The 18,654-nt window shown below is 38.6% G+C and overlaps 1 protein-coding gene across 3 annotated transcripts; it reads left to right on the forward strand.

Annotated features, from left to right (window-relative positions):
* The first annotated feature begins 1,128 nt into the window (after positions 1 to 1,128).
* Positions 1,129 to 6,475, forward strand: LOC117802475 (keratin-associated protein 6-2-like). Of its 3 annotated transcripts, none has more exons than XM_034661746.1 (2): positions 1,129 to 1,278; positions 5,961 to 6,475. In XM_034661746.1, the coding sequence occupies exons 1-2, from the start codon at positions 1,161 to 1,163 to the stop codon at positions 6,212 to 6,214; spliced, it is 372 nt and encodes a 123-aa protein (XP_034517637.1). In that variant the 5' UTR covers positions 1,129 to 1,160; the 3' UTR covers positions 6,215 to 6,475. The 3 variants fall into 3 exon arrangements, with proteins under 3 accessions (XP_034517637.1, XP_034517653.1, XP_034517647.1); XM_034661762.1 differs by lacking the exon at positions 5,961 to 6,475 and adding an exon at positions 1,475 to 1,797 and having other exon boundaries at positions 1,129 to 1,335; XM_034661756.1 differs by lacking the exon at positions 1,129 to 1,278 and adding an exon at positions 5,891 to 5,915.
* Positions 6,476 to 18,654: the final 12,179 nt, after the last annotated feature.

The following is an 18,654-nucleotide window of genomic DNA, read 5'->3' on the forward strand; positions in this document are numbered from 1 at the left end:
GAAACAAACCGAAAAAGAAAAATCTTTCCTTCTTACATTCTTTCCTCTATTTTTGATTCATGTATGGTGATGGAATGATTGGGTATTTGGTTTAGTTGGGAAGAAAGGGAATATTTGGAATTAGACACTAGTAAAGAACCCAATTTATGGATGTGAAGCTACATACCAAGGTTTCTAGATCAAAGCATGATTGACATTTTATTTCAAATGTTTCAATGTTGTTGAGGGCTGTTCTTTGTCCTGAGATTAGCATCTTCCTTCCTTTCTACCAAGGAGCCAGTAGGTATCTGCAGTAAGTATCTGGGTACAAGAAGCATGATAAAAGTTGTAACAATTCCAGAAAGGAGATGGCAGTTATTTCCTTCTGCTATGGACAGAGGTAGATATTTTAGAGAAGAGGAGAGATCAAGAGGGACAAAATTTCCCCAAATTCCCCCAACCTTGTTATATCGGGTAGATCAAACGATAGGAGGTAGTGAAGTTGGGTATCAGTTGTATGTACAACACATGATTTTACTGAGACAATTCTTTGACAGAGAAAAATTAAAATGCTGTTCTTTAAATACNGTAGATATTTTAGAGAAGAGGAGAGATCAAGAGGGACAAAATTTCCCCAAATTCCCCCAACCTTGTTATATCAGGTAGATCAAACGATAGGAGGTAGTGAAGATGGGTATCAGTGGTATGTACAACACATGATTTTACTGAGACAATTCTTTGACAGAAAAATTAAAATGCTGTTCTTTAAATAAAACAGGAGTCTCCAAAATAATGAGCTCATCTTTCCCAAGACATTATTGATGGTTGACAGGGACAGGCACCACACAGTTGCTTACATATTTGTTGGGTAAGTCAGGGGCTGAAAGGCATGTTCTGCCAATTACTGACAGTATATAAAGGTCCAAGTGCAGTAGAGACCTCACTTCACCACATCCACTTGCAGCCCACCTGAATTCTCTTCTCCTTACAACATGTGTTGCAACTACGGGAACTCCTGTGGCTATGGCTGCGGATGCGGCTATAGCTGTGGCTATNGGTAAGTCAGGGGCTGAAAGGCATGTTCTGCCAATTACTGACAGTATATAAAGGTCCAAGTGCAGTAGAGACCTCACTTCACCACATCCACTTGCAGCCCACCTGAATTCTCTTCTCCTGACAACATGTGTTGCAACTACGGGAACTCCTGTGGCTATGGCTGCGGATGCGGCTATAGCTGTGGCTATGGGTCAGGTTATGGCTGTGGCTATGGGTCTCGCTATGGCTGTGGCTATGGCTCAGGCTGTGGCTGTGGCTATGGCTCAGGCTGTGGCTGTGGCTATGGCTCTGGCTGTGGCTGTGGCTATGGCTCAGGATGGGGCTGTGGAAAAGGCTCCTGCTCTGGGTGTGGATATGGCTCTGGCTGCTGTGGNCTATGGCTGTGGCTATGGCTCAGGCTGTGGCTGTGGCTATGGCTCAGGATGGGGCTGTGGAAAAGGCTCCTGCTCTGGGTGTGGATATGGCTCTGGCTGCTGTGGCTACCGGCCATTTTGCTACAGAAGACGTTATTCTTCTTGCTGCTAGACCATTACTCTCCAAGCCTCATTTGCTTCTGAAATGATACATCTAGAGACATGACTGATTCAAGGATCCAAACCCCAACATTCTTACATTCATGGAATTGCACGCTTGCCAGAGGTTTTAAGCTCCAGTGAACATTTGTTAGGATGACATCTTGAGGCTCTAGGCTGTGTGGTATCATCTGACTATTTCCCAGATGTTGGTCTTTGTTGCCTTAATCTGGAAGCTCTGTCTGGACTGTGCCAGCCCAGCCACAGTTGGGCAAAAAATAATTCTCAATAAAAATGGTTCTTTGCTTCTAACAAATCTCTTTTTTCTTCTTGTGAACCGTTTTTTTTTGTTTGTTTGTTTTTTTGTTTGTTTTTTTTTTTTTGGAGGTGNTAAAAATGGTTCTTTGCTTCTAACAAATCTCTTTTTTCTTCTTGTGAACCGTTTTTTTTTGTTTGTTTGTTTGTTTGTTTGTTTTTTTGGAGGTATTATGACTCTTGAAAATTGGGCTGACAATATGCTTCATAAACCTGGGGTTCTCCCTTGATATAATACAAGCAGTACTTCTCCTCATTCATCAGAGATAATGTCGTCTTCACATATTTCCCAATTCACTCGTGCTCAGGCACTCACAACGCAACACAAATCACACACTATTTCAGAACTGGGCACTGGAAATCACACTGTGTCTAGAATTGAGGTGATGGGGAAAGACGAAAAGGAATGACACCTATTGGGAAGTAGTGACAGAAGCCCAAGGGAGAGGAAGTGGGGTCTAGTACTAAAAGGATGAATGGCATGGAAGAGAGTTTACAGGAATAATGAGAAAGTAGAAGCAGATTCAGGTGATGTGTGAACAGCTAAGGAAAGGGTATGTTAGAGGAAAAATGTCGTATAGTATCATGTGCATTTTGAGGGAAGTGCAAAAATATTTATTTGCATGTATTGAGTTTAGGAAATTCATTTAAGTCACTTAATGACAAATAGTTTTGATTTTTTTCTTTTTAAGATTTTACTTATTTGTTTGTTTATTATTTATTTAGAAAGCATGAGCAGAGGGAGGGAAGCTAGAGAGAGAGAGAGATCTCTTTTAAAAATTTTATTTATGTATTTGTCAGAGAGAGAGAGAAGGAGCACATAAACAAGGGGAGCTGCAGGCAGAGGGAGAAGCAGAATCCCTGCTGAGCAAGGACCCAGATGAGGGACTCCATCCCAGGACCCTGGGATCATGACCTGAGCTGAAGGCCAACACTTCAACTGACTGAGCCACCTGGGCATCCCAGAGAAAGAATCTCATACATACTCTGAGTTGAGCACAGGCTCCATGTGGGGCATTCTCAGGACCCTGAGATCATGATCTGAGCTGAAATCAATAGTCAGATTCTTTACCAACTGAGCCACCCAGGCTTCCTATCTATTTGAATGCTTTCGTTTATTTATTTTTATTATTTATTATTAAAGATTTTATTTATTTATTTGAGAGCGAGAGAATGAGAGAGAGAATGATCATGGGTGAGGAGCAGAGGGAGCGGGAAACACAGATGCCCTGCTGAGCAGGGAGCCTGATGTAGGCTCCAGCCCAGGACTCTGGGATCATGACCTGAGCCAATGGCAGATGCTTAACTGACTGAGCCACCCATCTCTTTGAATGTTTTTGAAAGGGAGCTGTGCTATACACTGAAGATACAGTAACAAAGTTGTAGAGGAGTTTCTTGTTCTCAGAGTGTTTATATTCTAATGAATGATAATAAAAAATAGTAAGAATTAATTAAATTAAATTTAGACAGATAATTGCTACAGAAGGAATAAAGCAGATTCCTGGGGAAGAAATTGAAAGTTGAAATATTGGCGAGATAATTCAGGAAGGTATTTTGACATTTTGCATCAAATGAACTGATGCCTGTTATAAGAAACACTAGAAAGAATGGTACTAAGTGTAAAGGGGGAAGAGAAATGCATTAAGTTTTGGGTTTGATCTGTGGTGCCACAATTTTTAGTGGAAAAGAGAAGGCCTAGTTCCTTAAATGGGCTAGCTTTGTTTGAGGAACATATAAGAATGCAATGAAAATTTCTGGTTGACTTTATGAGTTTGAGAGTCTACTAATTTGTTGGGTTCTGACTTCAGTGTCCTTTCCTCATGAGACTTTCCAGAACTCTAACATTTCGATCCTGTAATAGAAAATGCCTTTTCAGATTCAATTTCCACCATGAAGGATAAATGAGTCACTGTCTTATCTCTATGACAAGGTTCACTGGGCAAAGTTTGAATCTGATGTCCCTGGAGCTAGGGACAAATTCTAAGGAAGAGCCAATTCAAAGGAAGATGGCTCTGCCATCAACATCAGCACTGGAGTGATGTTATGCCCAGGACACAATGTGCCCTACTGATGAAGAAACAAGTGTTTTTTGAGTTGGACAGTTCACAGATGGAATATTTATTAGTTGGATCTGAGGACTGACTGTGCTAGGGTAAATCTGAGGTGGGGAAATCCTACAAAGTAGGGAAGGGAATTCTAATAATTACAGTTTATTGAAAATCTACTCATTTTTCAATATGTACCTTGTGCTTGAAGGCTTTTGAAAGACGGAAGAATATCATCAATTTGTCACCTATACCCTAATTTCTATATCCACTGAAGGGTCAATCATTTATTGGACATATAAGATAATTTATACATCTAGAAAAATGTCTTCATAAACTAATACACATCTTCAAAATGTGAAATTTGAGACTCACTTAGTCAAAGAATATTTGAGACTTTCAGCTTGGATGAAATGACAACATTGTGATAATGTATCCAAATATCTTACAGCTTCTAAGTGGCACCAATGTTTGAACATGTTTTTGTTTCAATGCATCTCCTTTTTATTGGGGAAATACTGATTGATTTCAAATTATGTACTGGGTACTCCACTTAGAACTAAGTTGTCATTCAGGGGTGCACAGAATAATAATTTTTTTCTGCCATCATGGATCAGTATCCTTACATCTGAATGGAAAGGTAGTAGGTATAAAACTTTATCAATATTTCAGGGATATTTTGACCAGAAGGTGGGTGTTTGAAAAGTAACATGTCTATTCGTGGGAACTTGTGCATTAGAACTTATAGTTTTGAATTTCAAGAGTTGACAGAAAAGTAGAGAAAATATAGGTAAAGAAAAAGTGGAATGGGGTGTATTTTCCTTAAACTTCTTGTTAGGGGTGAAAAATAGCAGAGAGATGAGGTAGACCAGTGACTAGGGTTGACAAAGCAGTCGAAAATACTCCCAACTGAAGGAAAATTGTGTAATAATGAAAGTTCTCAGAAAAGGAATAAAGTGGCTTTATGAAAATCACTGCTGAAGGCCTTTTATAAAGGAGTGGATGGATCTCATTCCTTTGTTGTTGAAATTTGAGTGTGGAATAGAAGGTACGACATTCCTGAGTTTGTACTCCCTTCCATCTTGGATGTCATAGTTGTTACTGTAAAAGGTAATTTAAATTTTGATTTCTGCTTGCTTCCGGAATTGGTGATTTAGGTAAAACCTAGACAACCGAGATAAACAAAAGCATCACGAACAAAGACACATAAGACACCTTTCTATCTTTTTGTTTGTTGGTTTTGTTTTAGTCTGCATGTTAAGTGATGGAAATGTTGGATGTTTGGTTTAGCAGAGGAGAAAGGCAATATTTGGAATTAGACACCAGTAAAGAGAGAAGGTAATTTACCAATGTGAAGCTATACACCAAAGGTTTCTAATCTCAGAATTATTGACATTTTATAACAGATGTTAAAATGTTATTGGGGGCCTTTCTGTGCCCTGAGACTAGCATCTCCCTGGTTTCTCACACAAGGAGCTAGCAGGTATCTGCAGTAGATGTCTGGGTATGCAAAGCCTGACAAAAAGTTTCAATGATTCCAGAAAGGAAATGACAGTTACTTCCTCCCTTACTGATAGAGGTAAATATTTTAGGAAATAGGAAAAATCAAGAAGGACATAATTTTCCTAAGTTCTCCTAAATCTTGTTATATCGGGTATATTAAATGAGAGGAGCTTGTGAAGTTGGGTATCAGTGGTATGTAGAGCACATGATTCTGCTGAGACATTCTTTAGCAGAGCAAATTAAAGTTCTGCTCTTTAAATAAAAAGGGAGACTCCAAATAATAAGCTCACTTTTCCTAAGACGTTAATGAGTGTTGACATTGACAAACACATGAAAGTTGCTTACATATTTGTTGGGTAAGTCAGGGGCTGAATGGCATGTTCTGCCAATTACTGACAGTATATAAAGGTCCAAGTGCAGTAGAGACCTCACTTCACCACATCCACTTGCAACCTACCTGAATTCTCTTCCCCTGACAACATGTGTTGCAACTACGGGAACTCCTGTGGCTATGGCTGCGGATGCAGCTATGGCTGTGGCTATGGCTCAGGCTGTGGCTGTGGCTATGGGTCTCGCTATGGCTGTGGCTGTGGCTATGGCTCTGGCTGTGGCTGTGGCTATGGCTCAGGCTGTGGCTGTGGTTATGGCTTGGGCTGTGGCTGTGGCTATGGCTCTGGCTGTGGCTGTGGCTATGGCTCAGGATGGGGCTGTGGAAAAGGCTCCTGCTCTGGGTGTGGATATGGCTCTGGCTGCTGTGGCTACCGGCCATTTTGCTACAGAAGATGTTATTCTTCTTGCTGCTAGACCATCATTCTCCAAGACCCATTTGCTTCTGAAATAACATGACCAAAGCAACAATTGAAGCAAGGATCCAAACCCCAAGATTCCTATATCCATGGAATTGCATGCTTGACAGAAGTTTGACCCCCAGTGAACATTTGTTAGGATGGCATCTTGAGGCTCCAGGCCATGTGGTATCATCTGACTATTTCCCAAATGTTGGTCTTCATTCCCTTAATCTGGATTCTGTGTTGGGACTGTGCCAGGGATCCTAAGATCCCATAGTTGGGCAAAAACTTATTCTCAATAAAAATGGTTCTTTGCTTCTAACAAATTCCTGTGTTCTTGCTTGTGAATTACTCCTTTTTTTTTAGGTTTTAGAGCCCCATTGAATATTGGGCTGACAACACATTTCATGAACCTGGGTTCCTCCTTGTAATAATATAAGCATTTCTTGTCCTATGTGCATCAGAGATAATGTCTCCTCCTCCTATTTCTTGTATCCTTCATGCTCAGGCACTCACAGCACAACAGAAATCACACAGTATTTCGGAACTGCGCACTGGAAATAACACTGAGTCTAGAATGCAGTTGGAGGGGAAAGAGGAGAAGGAATGACACCTATTCAGGATGTTGTGACAAAAGCCCAAGGGGTAGGTAGTGTGGTCTGATGGTGAATGGATGGATGAATGGAATGGAAGAGAGAGTTTCCAGGATTAATGAGAAGTTAGAAGCAGACTCAGATGATGCATGAAGAACTAAGGGAAGGATAAGTTAGAGGAAAAATGTCATATTGTATCATGTGCATTTGGATGGAAGTATATATATATTCATTTGCATATATTGAGTTTGAAGAAATTGATTTAAGCCACTTGTTTGACATATAGTTTTGAATGTTTTGTAAGGGAACTCTCCTACACACTGAAGATACCATAGCAAAATTGTAGACCACTCTTTTGCTCTTAAAGTGTTTGCATTCTGAAAGGTAATAATAAAAAGAATTAATTAAGATACATTTAGACAGATAATTGCTCTGGAAGAAAAAAAGCAGCTAACTGGGGAAGAGAGTAAAGGTTATAGTATTGGAGAGAGTGTTCGGAGAGCTTATTTTGTCATTTCGATTCTAATGAACTGATGCCTGTTGGAAGAAATACTGGAAAGTATGGTAGCAAGTTTAAAGGAAGTAAAGAAATTGATTACGTTTTGGATATGATCGGCAGTACCACAATTTTTAGTGGAAAAGAGCAAGGTCTAGTGGTTAATGGTGTGCTCTAGTACCTTAACTGGTGCAGATATAAGAATGGGATGAAAAGCCCAGTCTACTGTCTGAGTTTGAGAGCCTACCACTTTGTGGGTTCTGAGTTCTGTGTCCTTTCCTCGTGTGACCTTCCAGATCTTTAACACTGTATCTTATAACATAGAATGTCTTTTCAGGCTCAGTTTCCATGGACAGTGAAAAATGATTCACTGTCTCATCTCTATGACAAGTGTCAGTGCACAAAGTCTGAGTCTGAGGTTCCTGGGGCTAGGAGACTCCACAGAATGGCTGTTTCCAAGGAATATAGCTCTGCCATCAATGTACACCTTGCGACAAGGGTATACCCAGGATATAATGTGTTTTATTGATGAGGAAATGGAAGTTCTTGCAAGAGTTGGACCCTTTTCGCAGATGGAACATTTGTTAGTCAGAGCTGAGGAATGCCTGCTTTGGGTAAATCTCAGTTATTCTTACAAAGAGATGAAGGCAATTCTAATAATTACCATTGGTTGAAAATATACTTATTTTTTCATTATGGCCTTTGTTTTCAAAGGCCTTTTTAACAATCCAAGAATACCATTTATTAAGCATGTAAACAGTAATTTATATTCTAGAAAAGAGTCTTCACAAACTAAAATTAACATATGCTCAAATCTGAAATAAGGTGACTGAGAAAACAGTTGTGACTTTCCACTGAGTGAAATGAGGAAATGATGATAATGTTAAAAGAGAGTTTGTTATGATAAAATTAAAGTGTTTATGTGTGTATCATTGGTGGATGAGTTTGGGAAAAATGAAAATATAGCTTCACATATTGGGTCACAATAAAAGTGAATGCTTTCTGTAATCAGGAAATGATTTAAGCTTTAAAGCTTTTTCATGAAATAACACAAAATCTTTCTCTTTGATGACCTGTTGCATATTATAGTTGTAGTAAGTTGTAAAAATCATTTATTCATTCTTTCGATCATTTACCAAACCTTAAAATCCCTGTTCCAGCTTCATATTATGATTGGCGCTGCAATAGAAGTATAAAAACACACAGTGGGGGGCGCCTGGGTGGCACAGCAGTTGAGCGTCTGCCTTCGGCTCAGGGCGAGATCCCGGCGTTATGGGATCGAGCCCCACATCAGGCTCCTCCGCTATGAGCCTGCTTCTTCCTCTCCCACTCCCCCTGCTTGTGTTCCCTCTCTCGCTGCCTGTCTCTATCTCTGTCAAATAAATAAATAAAATCTTTAAAAAAAAAACCCACAGTGGTTTCTTCCAATAATTAAAAGGGTTCATTTGGATACAAAGTAGTAAATCACACATTCCCACCCTAGCATGTATGTTTGTAAGTGTTATAGGACTACTGAGGAAGAATTCAAGAGGAAACCAAAATAAGTCCTGACAGGAAGACTAGAAAAGGGTTAGAAATAGCTTCTAAAGGAGAAGGCCATGTGAGAAGAGCCATAAAGGATGAGCTGAGATTGGTCTGCTACATGAGAAGGAAAATAAAATTTAAGGAAGAGGTGTTTTAAAGAAGAAGTGAATAAGTTGGCAACTATCACTTAAGCAGTACCTCTATTGGAAAACCTATAACCAGCATCACCCCCATATGGGAATTCTGAGATTCTCTTTAGCTGCATCGTCCAATATGGTAGCCACTAGAGAGATAGCGCTACTGAACACTTGAAATGTGGCTAGTCCAGAATGAAATGCATTGTAACTGTAAAATACACACTAGATTTCAAAGACTTAGTATAAAAAAAGAATAAAGACTATATCAAATAATTAAAAAAGCTGTTGCTTATATATTGTGGTAAAATTTTGGCTATATTAGGTTAAATAAAATATGCTATAAAAGCAATTCCTCTGTTTCTTTTTATCTTTTTAAAATGTGGCTGCTGGAAAGTTCTAAATTCTATGTGTTTCATGATACATTTCTATTGTACAGTTTGGTTTTTTAAGGTCACAACAATCTGGCCAGGGAGGATATTAGCCAGGAAGAGAAGCCATGTTAGGTCACCAACTATCAAGCAACATAGCCATGTTATCCAGGTTTAAGAGAGAGATCATTCTGAGATAGTAAGAACACAATAGGCAGTGCCAAAGACTTCAGAAGGTGCCTAGTAACAAAATTTTCATCTGAGATAGTTTATTCAGTAAATGGGATTTATCACTTAGTCATCTGTTTAAGATAAAGAAAAGATAGATACTTGCCTTACATCATGCACAAAAGAAATGCCATACTGATTAAAGTTGTAAACATGAAAGTTAATTTATTAAAATATTGAAAGATGTTACAAACTTCAGGATTTTTAAGCCAGCTAGTTTGAAACTAGTCATGCTAAGAATATTTATACCATGGAAACTGGTAAATAGACTCTCTATCATCAGCTGAGGTTATTAAAGAATTAACAGCAGACCATTGTCCATGTCCCTCTTGTTATTGAGAATAAGTATTTTTTTTGAAAGTTTTACAATATGGATGTATTATTTATGAGCCTGAAAAAGAAAACAAATCTATAGAAATATCAATGAGAGTTTACAATATTGCTTTATGTCCAGAAATCTTTAGAGCCTATATTAAATTGATATCTATGTTCCTTTGTACATGAGCCATTGTATTTAACTACACTCTCCTTCTGCAAGATACCTTTTCTTCAAGGTTATCTCAGTGACTACACTTCCAGGAAGAAAATTGTGAAGATAGTGATTAAGAGTCTAGGTTCCATACAGAGTATTATGCTAAGAGAAATAAGTTAATCAGAGAAAGGCAAATATCATATGATTTCACCCATATGTGGAATTTAAGAAACAAAACAGACCTCTGATATGCACCAATTTAGATCTTCTCACCACTGCAGTGGCCATTCTGCCTGGACTCCATCCACCTTCTTGTAGATGTAACCTGAGAATGCCTTGCCTCATACACCTGCTGTTTGCCTTTCACCTCCAGCCAGGGTGTTTCCTGTTGAACCTGAGATGCTGGACCATCTCGCATGTCCATGTATGTTTACCTGGAATTGCAGCAGAGTTAGTGCCCCCTGGAGTGAAAAATCTAAATTAGGTTTGATTATACTCCACAGATATACTTATTCAATGTGTAGGTTATATCGGTTTTCTTATAATTCTCATGACTAGTTAGGGCCAAATCCTGGACATAACTACTTGAAAAGAAATTGTTGTCCTTAGAAAAATGAGCTTTCTAAAGATGAAAATTGCTGTGGTGATAGGCCGTGGAGTTTGTGTGGTGTGCTCCTTCTATTTCTGGTAGTGTCTAAAGGTCTCAGGGCAAGAGATGACGTTCAGACTTCAGAAACCTCCTATCTGTTCTTCTAAAGAACTACTGAGCCTCCATTTCTTGCCACCATGTTTTGCAACTACTATAGAAACTCACGTGGTAGCTGTGGCCACGGCTGTGGCTATGGCTCTGGGTATGGCTGTGGCTATGACCCTGGCTGTGGCTTTGGATATGGCCCTGACTGTGGCTATGGATATAGCTGTGGATACAAGTCTGGCTCTGGCTCTGCCTGCTGTGGATGCAGGCCATTTTCCTACAGAAGATGTTATTCATCTTGCTGCTAGAACACAACTGAAATGCATCTTTTCTTCTAAGATGATTATTCCAAGGCTGTTTTTGTGTCAGTGTCCCACAATCACAACAGATGCAACTGGAGAGTAATCAGTCTGCAGAAAACTGATTGTCTTCTTGAAAGTCTTCTTTGTAATTGAGGACTCCTGAGTTACTCTATGATGTTTCTGGAAGGAAGAAAACCTCATTTTGGCCATAGTCCAGGGTTAAACCCATTACCTTCTAATTCTCTGTTTTTATATGTGACAATTTCCAAATAAACATGTTTTACTGCTCCTCACAAGTTTGTGTATCTTTTGTGCTATTAACTTATTTTTTACTTCATATTTTTGTCTATTATTTTTAACTTATATATTTGTCTGTTATTTCCGTGACCTCTTCAGAGATTGACAGGGCTCAGGCTCAACGGTTCATTCCAATTGTGTATGTCTGGCTTCCATTCTGATTGGTCAGTATTCATGACATACTGAATATTACACACCTTGAATTTCATCCCTGAAAAAATGGCTCCTTCTTGGCTGAATCTTGTGTTCTTAATTCATTTTATGAAAGTGTTTGTTCTTAATCATTTGTTTTTCATGATCCTGGGTTTATCCATTTCATTCTTTCCCTGTTAATCAGCACTCACATACTCATCGACACGCATACATGCATGCACATGCACACACACACGGCTCAAAAATCTGCTTTTTAATGGGAAAATGCTAATGGTGAAAAATGGGTTGGAAGGAGAAGGAAAGAAGGCTCAATAGTTAAGTATAGAAATGCCTGAGGACTGGTTGAATGAGCCTGGATTTGGTTGGTGGCATAGATAATGAAAGGGAGCAGATGAGCATCAGGGATTTTGTGAAGGTAAAACCTATAAGATCTTAGACGTCAGCAGTGAAGGAATTGAAAGAAAATTCTAGAGAAGGTGATATCTAAAAAGGTATATATTTCTTCTTAGCACTTAGAATTGCAGCAAATTCAGGGTGGTACATAAAGTTATATATCTGAAAGGTTGGCATTGCAAAATCAATAATACTGGTATTGCAGATGTGCTCTGTGTCTTTCTAGAGACACAAATCAGGGTGGGGTGAATGGATGACCATGACATAAAAATTTCTCAACGCAAGAGCTCTTTCTATGTGACACTGTCTGAAACAAGAGTGATTTGTAAATCAGGTGCTCTATCACTGGATGGATCTAAGCCCAGGCAGGATCATCTATTACTAGGGTTATTTTAGGGGAGAGGTGGAATTAACCAGTTTTACATATCCATTTCCTGTCCTAGGATGCTATAGAAGCCTATGCTTTGAAGCCTAATTGTGAAAATAGTGATGCTGATATCAGGAAAATATGGAACCAGAAACTTCTATGTTGCTATATCTAGAAGGAGAGACCAGGTATAATATTTTGGTTTGAGAAATCCTTTACTTCATTTGGGATGTAGAAAGACTGTCAGAACTGGAGTCAAGATTCAACCACCTATGGTTAAATAAATGCAATGTTCCTAGTATCCCTTGAATCTTGAAAGAAATTTCAGGCTTCGGAAGAGGAAGGACACAAGAGGGTGAATGGATAGATTATTCTCCTTGAAGATATAGAACCATTTCTTAGGAATTAGAGGAATAAGTGGGCTCAATCATCAAACATTTGTTGAGCTTCTAATAAGGGACATTTCATTATGTGCTATGACCAGAGAACTAAAATATTTATCACTGCTTTCTAAAAGTATGGTAAAGACACACACACACACACACAAATCCACAATTGTAAAGATCAGAATATTACAATAATATAATTATAACAAGGGTGTTTGGGAAATACAGAGGAAAGAAGCAAGAGAGGCCAAGATTAAGAATAAACAAAGAAGGGTCAGGCATATTTCTGAAAGAGTGACAAACTTCCAGCTGAAATATGAAAGATGGATGGAAGTTGGTTCATTATAAGGGGAAATAGATTCTGGACAGGGAAAAAAGCTATAATACATTTCAGAAAGTGTCTAGATCCTGGAACCTTATTGCAACAGATATCATCAAGCCTGGAGGAAGCACAATCACTATTTGGGCTAAAGGAATAAACCCACAGGCGTGCGTAGGCTGAATTCTAAGGTGACCTCTGATGTCATGCACTCTTGTACTCCCCCCACCTTCAGTGTGAGCAGGACTGGTAACTTGCCTCTTACCTTGGCAAAGATGCTGGGATATCGTTCCTGTGGTTATGTTATGTTTGGGGTTGGCAGATAAAACTCAAGATAGATATATTTGAATTTTAGATGAAAACCAGGATAACTTTTTAGTATAAATATGTTTCATACAACATTTGGGGCATACCTGCTAAATCTGGCAACTCAAGTAATACAGAAAAAGATTTATCCAATGTCCTGGCTGATATCAGCCATATCATGAGGTCCTGAACAGAGATTAGACTCCTGACCCACTCAGACTGGAAACAATAAATGGGTGTTTTTCTAAGATGCTATTTTTTTGTGATAATTTTCACAAGCTTCCTCTACTGTTCTCTAATGATCTGGTAAGAGGTATGGTTGACTTGGGTGACCTATCATTTCTGCATATCAATAGAGATTAGGAGGCAGCCATACCAATGGGTATCAAGCATAGACCCCTCTGGAAAGAAAGTGAATGAAAGGGTGAGAGCAGTAGCAGACGTACTTGATGAGACTGGCTTGTGAACACAACACAAATTTTATCTAGGACCCAAAGTACACTGGAAATAATGAGAGACTCTGAAGCATGTGGGGATTGTATAATAGAGTAATTTCACAATGAAAAGGGTCACCATAAGAAACAGTAAGCTCCTTGTTTGTTACAGCAAATGTTCAAGACTCCAATGATCAGAAAGGGAGAGCTTACGTAGTGGAACAAAGAGGAACAAATGCTTGATCTTCATAATGTATTAGCTATGGGACTTTTAGTTAGTTCCCTAACTTCTTTGTATTCCAATTTCCATATTACAAGTTATCTACCTCTTTCACATTTTTATTGGGATAAAATAGATTAAAATGTGTGAAGGAAATTTGAGATTTGCAAAAGTTTCAACAGCCTTATCAGAAAGGGTATCTGTGTGTATGTGTGCCCTGGTTTGAACCAAATGAACACCTAGAGTTGATAAAAATTTATAGAGTAATAGCTCTGAGGTAAAAATATATTATCAGAATGTCATATTCGTGGGTATTTAGATTCATAGGAACTCTATACATAAAATGTTTCTGTATAGGGCGGCATTGTGTTTCATTGAATTCCCTTATGAAGTAATTAGTAAGCTAGCCAAGGTAATTATTCAAGCTCATTTTAATAGTCATATTTCCAAACATAAACTTTACTACCCTCCACAGAGCCTTGTTACATAAAATATATCTTTGGAATCATGTGCTCAGATGATTGGGTGGTTGATGGAAACTTTCTTTACAGACTTGTAATTGGCTCAAGACCATGCCTGGGTGACAAAAAACAAACATGGTTTCCCAATAAAACTGGAGACTATAATAATTGGTTCACTTAAAACACCTGTGTTTACTTCAAAGAACCTGTTTTTGAAGAATTATGAATGTTTCCATTATGTTACCTGAAGACAGAAGATTTGATTTGGTTATGTTTAATATGCAAATTCTTGGTTATCTTATTCCATGGTTTTGTATTGTTCATGAGTATAAAAACTTCATAGATGGAGGATATTATACTTTTTCAATGAACATGTTTCATGTGTTCCTGCAAGTTATTGTGTCTTTTGGGCCAGATTCATCATGAATGTTAGTATTTGTGGCCTCTGTGGAAGGTTGGGAAAGCACTATGTTAGCTGAGCCTTCTGCTTGATTTTGCTGTGAACATAAAACTGCTCTAAATTGTAGAGTCCAAGGGTGCCTGGCTGACTCAGTTGATAAAACATGTGACTCTCAACCTTGGGGTCCTGAGTTCAAGCTCCACATTGGGCATGGAGCCTACTTAAAAAAAATAGAATACAATGTAAAGTCCAATTTAAAAAATCATATGGTGCTGTTTCAGGTAAGAAGATCAGGTTAAATGTCTTAAAGAAGTGACGACTAAACTGGTATTTGGCAAATGGGTAGATGTCAGAACAGGGGGAAGAAAGTTGGAGGAAGATGGGAGAACAGCAGATAGGAGTTTAGCGTGTCTAAGGACTGTAAGGTGGTCTGGTGACAGGAGAGCTGAAAGAATCTAAGTTGGAGAGGTAAGTAGGGCCAGATCACACAAAGCCTTATAATATAAGGTGTTAAGATTTGTTTGGATTTTATTTGAAGATACTTATTGGTTTATCCAGCCATTTGTTCTTGGGTTTGCAACTTCTTCATTACTTTTCTACTTCTTTATCATCTCTCATAGCAGTGCCTAACCACAAATTCACCCTGTTTCTCTGTGTGTGGATTGGGCTATGGAAGAAAGGAAGAAAGGTGTCTTGTTTGGAGGATTTGGAATAGTTGAGGGGGGCATGTTCTCTGGTCTGGACTTTGAAACTTGTAAGTGCAGCCCAGAGACTTGGGGGAAGGGAAGAAGAGGCTTGAGAGGGAGTACTCACAAGGGTGTCCCTCATACTACTTTGTGTTGAGAGCACTATTTTCCCTCATATTTAAAAATATGTGTTACATGGAAGATAGATTAACATTGGTTCCCTAGTTCTGGGAACCAGAATTAGATGAACATGTGTGGAATTACAAGGAGGCTAACTTCTCAATATGTAGCAGTTTTCTAAACACAATAGGCAAAAATGGATTTTGGTGCCAGAGAGGTTATTCAGCTCTGAGGGTGTCTAGTATGGGCTATATTGCTACTTATCCTCGGTGCTACAGGGAAATTAAAACACATAGGAGCCAGTTAGATCTGTCTGACTCTTACTACCTCTTCCTATTCTGATTTTTAAAAAGTATTGATCCTATAATTTATTTATTTATTTATTTTCTGAAGATTTTTTTTTTTTTTTAATTTGACAGAGAGAGACACAGTGAGAGAGGGAACACAAGCAGGGGGAGTGGGAGAGGGAGAAGCAGGCTTCCCGCTGAGCAGGGAGCCTGATGTGGGGCTCGATCTCAGGACCACGGGATCATGACCTGAGCCAAAGGCAGACGCTTAACTACTGAGCCACCCAGGCACCCCATGATCCTATAATTTAAACAAGGCCTGCAAGGCATAGAGTCAGAGTCACTGAAAAAAAGTGGTAATGATCTTAATGATAGGAAATGAGTGAAAGAAACAACTTTTACAGGTTTGGAAGATAGCCAGAGATGATGAACATATTTTAATAATTTATCCTATAGGAGAGGCACAAGGTGGAGATATGGTAATAGTAACCATATTAGCAAAGTAAGACTCTAGTAACCTTCAGCAGAAGCCTAAACCTAGATAAGGTTGCATCAGTTTGCATTCCCACCAACAGTGCAGAAGGGTCTTTTTTCTTCGCGTCCGCACCAAGACTTGTTGTTTCTTGTGTTGTTGATTTTAGCCATTTTGACACACGTGAGGAGATAGCTCATTGTAATTTTGATTTTCATTTCCCTGATGATGAGAAATGTTGAGCATCTTTCATGTGTCTGTTGTCCATCTGTATGTCTTCTTTAAAGCAATGTCTGTTCATTTTTTTGCCCATTTTCAACTGGATTATTTGTTTTTTGGGTGTTGAGTTGTATAAGTTCTTCATATATTTTGTATACTAACCCTTTACTGGATACGTCATTTACAAATATCTTCTCCCGTTCAGTAGGTTATCTTTTAGTTTTGTTGATTGTTTCCTTCACTATGCAGAAACAAAACAAATAAGCAAAGGGAAAAAAAGAGAGAGAGAGAGAGAGAGAAACCAAGAAACAGATTCTTAACTACAGAGAGCAAAGTGATGGCTATCAGAGGGGCATGCGTGGGGGATGGGTGAAATAGGTGATGAGGATTAAGGAGTGCCCTTGTGATGAGCACTGGGTGATATGTGGAAGTACTGAATCATTATATTGTACACTCGAAACTAATATAACACTCTATATTAACTATATTGGAATTTAAAATAAAATAAAATAAGTAAAAGAAAATAAAAGAAAAAATAAAACAAACATGAAAACAAACAAACAAAACCCTAGACAAGACAAGATAGAAATATTTCATATTAACCAAAATCTGCATTAGCAACTTCATGTGGGAAATACTAGGGAGGAATCAGGAAAAGAAATATTGTGTACGCAAGTTATACTAGGAACTTTTCATGGAGGATTCTGAGAGATCTGAATTGAATAGAATGTACTAACAGAATGATTTCATAATAAAATGAGATCATTTAAAACAAGATGTTGAGGGTTCCCTAACACTGAAAATATTCGAGGAGAGGTTACTTGCATATCTCTACTATATTATTTAACAGTACAATATCACAGATTATACGTCAGATCAAGAAAACTTGGAAATGTGATTTTGATTTGGAACTGAATGCTTCCGAGTCTCAGCCTTTGTGAAATGACATTTGTAATTCTTAATTTGCTAGTTTCACAGCTCACACACAGACACCTGAAAAGAGAATATTTTCAACCAATGAAGCACTTTACAGGTAGAGAAAACTGCCTAGCTGTGTAGGAGTTAAACCAAATCACATTGTGACTCAGATTAAATTGACATCTAAGTGGAAAGAGGGTAAGGACGGGTAAAGTGTCTTGGCTGTCAGTGTGATTCTCGTAGAACTTTTAGAGTATGATCTCGTGACTCAGGAGGGGCTGGTGTACAATGACACATTACTCACCAATCTTGAAACTTTCAACTGTAATGTGGTCACACTTCTAAGCAGTGACTGACTTTACTTTTACCTAGCAATCTGTGAAAATCTTGGAAAGCAGAAAATTACTTTCTTCCTATTAAATACATAGGCCTATTCCCAAGGTGGGTGATTGTAACCTCAATAGATCTTCATGACCACTGATCTTCAAAATATGCTATGAATGCAAGCCCTGTGATTCTTGATACCACATTTTTTTTTAAAAGATTTTATTTATTTATTCGACAGAGAGATAGAGACAGCCAGCGAGAGAGGTAACACAAGCAGGGGGAGTGGGAGAGGAAGAAGCAGGCTCATAGTGGAAGAGCCTGTTGTGGGGCTCGATCCCATAATGCTGGGATCACGCCCTGAGCCGAAGGCAGACGCTTAACCGCTGTGCCACCCAGGCGCCCCCACATTTTTTTTTTTTAAATAAGCTTCATCCCCAGCATGGAGCCCAACATGGGATTTGAACTCCCGACACTGAGACCAAGACCTGAGCTGAGATCAAAAGTTGGTCACCAACCAACTGAACCACCCAGGTGCCCTTTGATACTGCATTTTTACAAAACTATTATTTAAAATGTGCCTGGCAAGGTGCACTGAGACCAATCACATGGTACTTTGTTCTCTGAGGGAGTTGGGTCACTTTCAAAGAGTCATTATGAAAAACATTAATTAACATACACACACTTGAAACCAGAGCAATATTAAAGTAAATCTTCAGATTTTAGTAAAATAAATATATCTATACAAGTAAATATAGATATTCAGAAAGCTGCTGTTACTTGGGAATCCTTGTATTTGGATAAAGAAAAGGGGGAAAAGAAATGGAATGGATTGAGTCTCCAGTATACATCAGGATCTGTGCTACACTCTGTACTTCCT

Source organism: Ailuropoda melanoleuca, chromosome 1, assembly GCF_002007445.2.
Source record: "Ailuropoda melanoleuca isolate Jingjing chromosome 1, ASM200744v2, whole genome shotgun sequence".
In the NCBI taxonomy this organism is placed as follows: Eukaryota; Metazoa; Chordata; class Mammalia; order Carnivora; family Ursidae; genus Ailuropoda; species Ailuropoda melanoleuca.

Bases quoted from the DNA above. Each gene is read 5' to 3' on its own strand.
- LOC117802475 (XM_034661746.1), top strand. From the start codon at position 1,161: ATGTGTTGCAACTACGGGAACTCCTGTGGCTATGGCTGCGGATGCGGC. The intron at 1,279-5,960 runs GCTGTGGCTGTG...GCTATGGCTCAG, and splicing joins TGGCTGTGGCTATGGCTCAG to GCTGTGGCTGTGGCTATGGG.